At 43.8% G+C, this 9,623-nt stretch overlaps 2 protein-coding genes across 3 annotated transcripts in view; both read right to left on the minus strand.

The window, feature by feature from the left end:
* The window catches only part of ggctb (gamma-glutamylcyclotransferase b), a 4,083-nt gene extending 1,814 nt beyond the window's left edge, over positions 1-2,269 (minus strand). The window contains exons 1-3 of the mRNA XM_032518935.1: positions 1,997-2,269; positions 1,774-1,919; positions 1,531-1,663 (exon numbers count right to left, since the gene is read on the minus strand). Coding sequence (XP_032374826.1) covers positions 1,531-1,663; positions 1,774-1,919; positions 1,997-2,254 — 537 coding nt within the window. The 5' untranslated portion in view covers positions 2,255-2,269. The remainder of the gene's footprint in view (positions 1-1,530; positions 1,664-1,773; positions 1,920-1,996) is intronic.
* A 1,042-nt stretch (positions 2,270-3,311) lies between these two features.
* LOC116691592 (oxysterol-binding protein-related protein 11) overlaps positions 3,312-9,623 on the minus strand; it is a 38,947-nt gene continuing 32,635 nt past the window's right edge. The window contains exons 10-13 of one of the 2 annotated variants that reach the window (XM_032519345.1): positions 8,808-8,990; positions 7,488-7,641; positions 6,508-6,640; positions 3,312-3,339 (exon numbers count right to left, since the gene is read on the minus strand). In XM_032519345.1, the coding sequence (XP_032375236.1) occupies positions 6,524-6,640; positions 7,488-7,641; positions 8,808-8,990 (454 nt within the window). In that variant the 3' untranslated portion in view covers positions 3,312-3,339; positions 6,508-6,523. Of the gene's footprint in view, positions 3,340-4,950; positions 6,641-7,487; positions 7,642-8,807; positions 8,991-9,623 lie in introns of those variants that run through there. The other variant, XM_032519344.1, reaches the window with a different exon arrangement.

Below are 9,623 nucleotides of genomic sequence, written 5' to 3' on the forward strand. Positions count from 1 at the left end.
ACACACACACACACACACACACACACACACACACCGTCCTGCTGACACTACTACTTACCTACTCACACAACTAACATTTTGAAGTACTTAGTATATCCAGCTTATAATATTTTATAGTTGTACTACACAACATTTCAGAGGGACATAATACATAAAGACACACACGGTAAGCTTATAAATGGCAACACAGATTGAGGCCAGTTGTTAGTTGTACCACCAAAGAGACATTTCCCCTCTGAACTTCTCCGGTGGTTTATTTTATTGTTTGAGGCCCAAAGAGTCCAAATGATCTGATTTATGAATCAAAACTTTGTTTCTTCTCCTTTCCTTCCTCATCTATCATTTTATGACCCATAGGTAAACTAAACTAGCTAATCTCACATTAGCAGAGCTATCTGCAGAGGGCTGTCAGGGCTGGAGTATGGTCTGGATACACATCTGTTATATTATTAATTAGGGATAGGGAGAATCACTCTTGTTTGCATTGTATTTATTGTATTTCTTTAAAGAGCCCCTATTATGCTTTTTGGGATTTCCCTCATCTTTTAGTGTGTAATATACGTTGTTTTGTATGTAATAGATGTGCAAGGTACAAAAAAACACATTTCAATCCAAATGGAGCTTTCTCTCCCACACATCGAGCACTTTTTCTCAACAGTGTGAAACATCTCGCCCACATACTTGTTTAAAGTTCCTCAATTAGTGAGGTCAATAGTAATAAACCAGTCCAGGTGTACAGATGCCCTGCTCATAGGTGCTGCCTGAGCAAGCACAGCCCGCCCGGTGGCTTGGTTAAATTTGGTTACCCAATCACAACAGAGTGGGCCAGAGGCTTTGCAGCAATGGGCAGTATGAGAAACATAATGTGTTTTTGAACATCAAACCATGTAAGCATATTCTAGTAGACCCCAAGAATACAAATATGAGAGTGAAAAGGAGAATAATAAGGGCTCTTTAAAGCAATCCCAACCGTCCTGAGCACCACTAACCCCGGATGCTGCCACGGTGCCCTTACAAAGAAGAAGAAGAGTTAGTGGAAAACTTAAAAACAGTGGAAAACTCTTATTATGTCAGATATGATAAAATATCACACACTGTTACTTTTACCAGTTTTTTTTATATATATTTATACTTTTAACTTAAGTAAAGGTTCTGTGTTTTTTTCCAGCACTAAAATAATCCACAACAAATACACTATTTCTTTCCAATTCAGTAATGTTGGCCAACCCCTACAGTGACCAACTGTTTTTGGAAATGACTGAGCCTTTTTAAAGTATGAAACTATATATTTGTGAGCCATTTTTAAAGATGCATCTTCAGTAGAAACCAGTGGGTTTGGGGCTGGGGGCCGCCAACAGGGTAGGGATAGACGGATGGCTTCTTATGGCAATTGTTGACAAGAAAACATGGAAAATAACATCAGCCTTATCTTTTAAAATTGACATTCTCATGGTTGAAGAACCTGCCTGGCATTCATAACTGACTGTAAAGAGCCCCCCCCCCCCCCCAGCATGGATGCAGCATCCTTACCTGCAGGTACTGTGGCGACGGGGGGGCGTACACACAGCTGTTCATTATGTACGTACGACAGTTGAGCTCCTGGCCTTTTGTCTTCACTGAGAGCTCCACAGGACTGTACGCACCTAACGTCACATTCTCCTGACTGGGTGGTACCCCATGCAAAAACACACACATACACACACACACACGGTATATATCAGTTTCACAGGCAAAAATGAAAAGAAATCTAGCAGAGGCCATAAAAGACGTCACCTGTCCAGGGACTCCAGGTCAGACATGCTCATCCTCCACACCACCCCCCACACCTCGTCCCCTGGGCTGTGCTCGATGGTGGCCACACCTCCATGCCACCGGTCACTGGCTAGGCCTTTATAGTTCCCAAACACCAATCTATAGTTCTGAAAAAGAGAGAAAAAGCTGTAAGTGTGAAGAGCTCATGGGACGACTCACTGATGGTCCTGGTCTCAGCCTGTACCTTGAGCCGGGCCACACAGTGGACCGTGGCGGAGGGATTCTTCAGCTGCAGCCGCTCCTTCAGCAGGTTGCTGCCGTATGCAAAGTACAGGAAGGTGTGCTTGTTCTCCATGCCGTCACCAGCTTCTGCGAGGAGCAAGACGAGAACAAGGAGTCCAGAATGACGGAGGTGGAGAGAGGGGTGTTTGGAGGGGAGAGAGCCTGAGCTGCAGTGACCGAGTGAAGCCCCGGCCTTCCAGCACTCACACACCATTGTCATGCTAATCCACCGAGCTCTATTCACACTCACAATACTGGTTTGCCTCATGTGTTGAACCAACAGCTCTGAGCTCACACACACGCACGCACGCATGCACGCAGGCATGCATGCACACACACACACGCACACACACAAACGCTAAAGTTTGAGAAATCAATAAAGTTGCATCATGGTAACTCAGACAGAGAGCTGTTTGACAGCTGTGTTTGTGTGCGTGTGTGTGTGTGCGTGTGTGTGTGTGTGTTCAATCCATAGTGAGCAGTGTCTTTTGCCATCTCTTGACTGACGAACATCATTGTCTCCTACACTCCATCCGTCATCGTCCACCTGTAGGACCTGTGACAGCAACAACACTTGAAGGGAACAATTTACAGGGACAAAAATATTATAGAAGCAGTAAAATGGATTTAAAAAATCAAGGGTCATATTAAGCATGTCCCTCTGTTCTCATGGGTAGAAGTAACAGCGTCACACACACATATATATACAGTATATATGTATATATATGTACATATATATATATATATATATATATATACAGTATATACATATACATATATATATGTATATATATATATATATATATGTATACTGTATATATATGCATAATTCATGGTATTTACAGAGGCTGTAACCTGGTAAATATCTTGGTGGGGACAGTCCCATGTCATGGCGACATATGGGTTGTCACAGGAAGCCTGAGGGGACAGGACATGGGGCAGGAAACCTCAGCAATGTCCCAGCCTTGGTTCATGGTTATTACACCAAAAGTACCATCTGTGTCTCCAGGGGAGGCCTCACAGCATGGGACGGTATTACTTAGTTTTTACCTCAGTATTATTGAGAAAATAGTTCCCTAATATAACCTGATTATTGTACACAATGTTTACAGTGCAGTTATCTGCTTACAGGAATTAAACCCCAATATTACAACAAGGCTATTGCCTCTGCAAACATGACACATACTGTAAAGCCTACTTCCTCGTGCATAAAGCACATCTGCTGTGTGTCAAAGCAGAACTCTCTGGCAGCCGAGCTGATCAGGAGCTGTATCTGTTTCTCTCTCTCTCTCTCTCTCTCTCTCTGTTTGTCAGCGAGCAGGGGGCTTCACCTGCTTCCACAAACAGCTCATATTTTAATATTTGTCTCCGCTTCAGGAATTATGAGATTGGTTGAATTTGTTGTGGCTGATAGTAAAACATGTAATTTAATACCAGCTGAATATGTGGTGAGTCATGTCACCTTATGTTATGTATTGATTTATTGACGGTGTGTAGATGTCTGTCCTGTTCTAACATCACTAAGACTCAGTAGACAGGGAAGGCAGCTCATACCTTAACACCCCACCTGGTGTCCCCCCTCCCATTCAATGTACACTATATGTATATAACACATAACCCAATGACACATGACTATAATCAGCACAGTACCCTGGACCAGGACATCCAATCAGGAGTTTTCTTTATGACATGCGATGTGTTGACATGTCCTTGACCTGTCTTCTCTGGGCCAAGCCTGGATGGAGGTTGGAGGTTGGATTTTGGGAAATGTACAGCCAAGCTCTTCATCCACTTTCACCAGCACCTGAAGAGGAGTCTGCAGTCTGTGAGGACAACAACGGTTACATCATTGTATTTTTTCTTTTTTGTGTTCCTTACCTGTCCCAAATGAACTGATGACTTTGTTTTCGTGTCATCCCTTTGCTTTCTAGCCAGTGGTGCGGTTTGGTTTTGCTCAGCAGATGGCAGCAGACACACACCCCTGACCTGGGGCTCATGTTGCGCCTTGCGTCCCTTTCTCTGTTCCGGGGACGTTGTACTTTGTGCCGTTATAAGATGAAGGTGTCCTCATGTGTTCAGCTGTACCGACACACATGTGCTGTGTTCCCCATCTTATACATACATGCCTTTATAGAACACACCTTATATAAACATGTTATATCCACATTTACTAATATCCAATCTGGAGGTACTTGTGTTATACTTGTACTCTATATTTCCCCATGAGCTTTAGGTATGAGTTATGGAACTTCAGAATTGACAGAAAAAACATACTTCATACATACTTAATATGACGCATTGTCATAGATGATCATCCTGAACACTTTGTGTATAAAGTAATAACAGCATCAAAGTAGTTCCACCTCAACCAGCTTGGTTTATAATATACAGTCTATGGTTTCTGCCATAGACTTTTAATAATATGCAGTCTATAGGTGCCTGGTTAGCTCACTTCGTAGAGCGGGTGCCCATAAAAGGAGGTTTACTCCTCGATGCAGCGGCCTCGGGTTCAACTCCAGCATGGGGCCCGTTGCTGCATGTCATTCCCCTTCTCTCTCCCCTTTCACATCTAAGCTGTCCTATACAAATAAAGGCTTAACACAAAAATGACTGTTAACAATAGACAGTCTATGGTTTACTGTTAATAATAGACAGTCTATGGTTTACTGTTAATAATAGACAGTCTATGGTTTGTGCCTGTAGAAAGGAAGTTGTTCCTCTCCAATATGTCACCAAAGGCTTGCTCCTGGGGGACACTGTTGGGTCTCTGTAAATGATAGAGTGTGGTCTAAAACTACTCTGTAATCTGTAAACTGTCCTGAGTTAACTCTTGTTCTGATCTGACACTATAAATAAGGAATTGAATCCCAGTACATCTGGGCAGACAGACTAAGAAGCAATCCAGGAGACAACCGATTTGATGAGAGATCTTTATTTAAAACAAATACAGAGCCACCCCCCTGAGACTACTGTCTACAGTCAAGTGTTGCATAGCTTGGTTGACTATATGGTCAGATGGAGGACAAGGTGCCCAGTGTGTTGAACAGGACTTCCACAGATTGACAATAGATTACAATGGTTTTAGAGCCAAGATACTGAAGATCAAAATACTACTGATTATTATGTTGTTTTAGCTACTTTACTCACTTAGATGCTAACATAAGTATGCTAATAATCACTTTGATGTGGTACGAAGTCTCCTATGTAATCCAGTGGACAGCTAGACTAGTTCACAGCACGCTGGTACCAACAGATCTACAGTGCAACATGGTGCTCATCAGATCAAATGGCAGACACTCAACAGGCGGCCCAGACATGTCAACCATTAGCTGTGCTGCAGCTGGAAAGAAAACTGAAATATTATTGGATGTCTGATCTTCGAGGCGATGGAGTTTGGTTTGACACATCATGTCAGAGGTAGAGCGGCTCATTAGTCGCAGGAGCCTGAGGATCGCAGGTTAGTCAAATTAACAAACCGTCAAACGTGAAAAGTTTGAACATGAATGGAAATGGAGTCCTTTAATCGCTCATCTATGGGCACAGAGTTCAGAGTGAACAGGGCAACCTGACAGCTAGAGCTACAGCTAATGCACCAGAGCTGACTTTGGAGGACAGAACTCCATTTTGTCATTTAGCAGTAACACTACATGGGCTAGCTTGTCTTATATCTTTATTAGAACCATGTTTCAGTCAGCACTCCCAAACCCAAACAATACGTTTAAGTGAAATAACGGGAGTGTCACGTCGGAAGCCTTTTTCTATTCTGTATGCAGGATGGGAGTCACATGGGTGAACTGTCCCATTAAAGCTAGATCCTTTTTTAACTCCAGGATCACACTGCAGCGTTCCAGTCCCCAGCCAATGGTTGATTGGAGGGTTTTATATAAGATGTAAGAAAAGTGAAAGTAAACCTTAATCCAATCAATGTATGTACAATACCCCTAATGAATATTTCTCTCTCATATGAAGTTTATATGAGATCCATTACAGAGACAATCAGAGCTACCCTGACTACATTCTGCCCTGCTTGCTGTGGATTCTACACACACACACACACACACGCACGCACGCGCACGCACGCACGCACGCACGCACGCACGCACGCACCGCACGCACGCACGCACGCACGCACACACACACACACACACACACACACACACACACACACACACACACACATTATGCTTTTATCCTATATTGTACATTGATTTGTGCAAAACGGTTGTGATCAACACGGTTGTTTAGTACGTTGTGCAGACAACTGAACGGTGGGGGGGCAGGAGCAGTTTACAGGGGTTAGTCTGGATCTGTTGTCAGAAAGAAAGTCCCATTCTGTCTGAATAATGTAATCTCTAAAGTGGCTCCACCCGTGTTTGATCAGTCCCACCTCACTGCTGAACCAGAGTGTTTCTGATTGGACAGGACTAGAAGTTTGTCCATGTCCTCGCTAGTCTTTGGTTCTCTGCCTTTGGTCTCTCTCTCTCTCCTCTTATCTTAGTCGGCCAGCCCTCCATCGCCCTACTTTTCGACTGGGAGTGGACAGCTGCTTCCAATCCTCCTGGTCAGTGAGCTTTCCACAGAGGGGGTGGTACACCCAGCCTCCACCCTACACACACACACACACACACACAGACAACACAGACACACGACACACAGCACAACACACACACCACACACACACCACACACACAGAACCCACAGACACACGACACACACACACACACGCACGCACACACACACACACAGAGACAGACACAGACACACACACACACACACACACAGACACACAGACAACACAGACACCACACACACACACACACACACACACACACACACACACCAGACACACCACACACGCACAACAGACAACACAGACACAGGACAACAGACACACACACACACACACACACACACACACTCACACACACACAAAAATGGAAATGTAAGGAATATTCTGAAATGTATAATAAGAACACCAAACTAGAATGGGGGTAGCAAGGAGGCATTTTAGAAAAACACTGCTGATCAGTAGGCAAACTATTGTATATGTACTGTGTGTGTACTTTGAATTGAAAGTTACCCCAGTACTGCTTTCTATGCATACTCTGTCAGGCTTATCAGGTTTATTTGGAAAGCTGTACAAGACTCCCGCAGCTTGACCCCATTTATAATGTTTTGTGCGAGTCTACAACAGAGCTGACAAGTGCAGCATTAGCACGACCCCCCCATAGAATCACAAAAGGCACAATTATGGGAAACATGCCAGGTTGAAATAAAATGGCATTTTTCTGTAAAAGAGGGTTGGCCTTGGTACTTATAAAACACTAGCAGGTACTCAACACTGAATTCCTAAAAAGGAAATTATGACATTAACCTTCCACCTTGTGAAGACAAAGAACCTGTTTGTGGTTACTTCCTGGGACACGGAGGCTGTCCCGGTGTGTCCTGCTCACCTCTCTAATAAAGTATTTGGGTTTCCAGGGTGTTTTGGTGGCCGCTCTCTGTTTGCCCTCGCTGCGCTGCCTCTCTTCCAGGCAGTGTTTGTGTTCTGTGGCCGCGTCCATGTTCCCTGCCTTCAGCGACACTGTCACATGCTGCCAGAGACGCCTGCACACAGGAAACACACAACCAGTCAGGCGTGAAGAGAGAAACAGCTGAGAACAGCTTCAGTTTTCTCCGAGCTGCCCTCAGCAAACTGAGAATGCACCAGGCAGAGGAATGAAGAGGACTAAGGAAAACCAGTCTCATTGAAAGGCAGTTAATGTGTAATTAAAAAAATATAGAGGCTCATAATAATTACATTTTATTACATCCATGCAATGGAAGTACATTTAACCCTGGAAGATACCACTCAACATCATTTATATGTCACACAGTACATCCTAAAAACAAAAGGAACAAAAAGTACAGCCCGCTAGGCAAGTACCAGTGATTTTAATTAGATCGGAGCAGCACCGGGTAATTAGCAAGATCCACTTGATGCAATCAACTGCTTCATGGTGAACTTGTTTCTATCACAAACATAATAAATATTCATAATAAAGGCAGAGCCAATATGAACACTGCTGGCCCACAACAAAAGTATTTCACAATATTAGTTTGTAATAGGGATGGATGTTGTTCCTCACCTCAGAACAGCATCATCTACCTGACAGGCAGTGCATGGGTTAACTAGCTCGCTAAAAAACAACTTCACCAATAACTAATCAATAAGAACATAAAAATAGGCGTGGCTTTACTTCTGTCACTACACAAACTGTCAGGACATTGCCACTGCGCTCTCCAAGGTGCTGAACCCGCTCCTTTCTTCTGCTGGGCCATTTATGTATATGTACTATATATATATATATATATATATATAAACTTCTAGTCCTGTCCATTCAGAAACACTCTGGTTCAGCGGTGAGGTGAGACTGATCAAACACGGGTGGAGCCAGATTATAGATAGATAGATTCCATAATTCAGACAGAATGGGACTTTCCTTCTGACAACAGATCCAGACTAACCCCTGTAAACAGCTACTGCCCCCCCACCATTCAGTTGTCTGCACAACGTACTAAACAATCAATGTAGAATATAGAATAAAAGCATAATGTGTGTGTGTGTGTGTGTGTGTGTGTGTGTGTGTGTGTGTGTGTGTGTTCAGCACCTTGGAGAACGCTGCAGCGCTGTCCTAACAGTTTGTATAGTGACATAAATAATACATTATTATGTTATTAAGTTATTAAATCTGTTTAGCTAAAAGCCGGTGTTACAGAACAGAACGGCTCACCGGGACTCGTACTGGCCCTGCCTCTCTAGGGGCTGGATCTTCTTCCTGATGATTGGCTGCTTGGCCGTGTCGATCACCTTGCTCTCCCCGTTGCTGTAGGTGAACTCCAGCACCCCGTTCCACTCGCCCTGGGCCTTACACACGATGTTTCCTGTTTGGTTGTTCTGCACCTCTGCTGTTACTCTGGAACACACAACGGCGTCTAGGGTGACCCACTGTCCCGTTATCATGACATCAGTGGGCTGCACCACCCCGTGATCACACACAGCACAGCCGTCTGCACTGCACCGGCAGGTGCTGTGTCACTGTGAGCGACCTGTTTTAGATCCATCTGATTGGTCCAGCAGAGGGAACAGTAAGCCCTGTCCTGGAAATGCAAAATGGTGCAAAGTTTCTACATCACAAATATGCTTTTCTTTCAAACTAAAAAATTATCAATTCACTACTTTTATTGATTTGTGGGTGTTACTTTTCATAGCATGTCAAAAAAAACAATCAATAGTTTCTAGACAGAGTCGTGACTAAACTTTGACTGTGATTATCCACTCAATCAGAACTATTTATTGAAATAATTCATAATGTCAGTTTTTTTTTAACTAAATAATTTGGTATAATTTCATATACTATAGTTCAGATCTGTTAGTGCACTATGACCCCCAAGACCTCTCAGGTGGTCTGGGACAGGTCTGCTGCTACACTTTGACCCCTCCCCCCCAGATCTCTCAGGTGGTCTGGGACAGGTCTGCTGCTACACTTTGACCCCTCCCCCCCAGACCTCTTGGGTGGTCTGGGACAGGTCTGCTGCTACACTTTGAC

Source organism: Etheostoma spectabile, chromosome 6 (assembly GCF_008692095.1).
Source record: "Etheostoma spectabile isolate EspeVRDwgs_2016 chromosome 6, UIUC_Espe_1.0, whole genome shotgun sequence".
Lineage (NCBI taxonomy): Eukaryota > Metazoa > Chordata > Actinopteri > Perciformes > Percidae > Etheostoma > Etheostoma spectabile.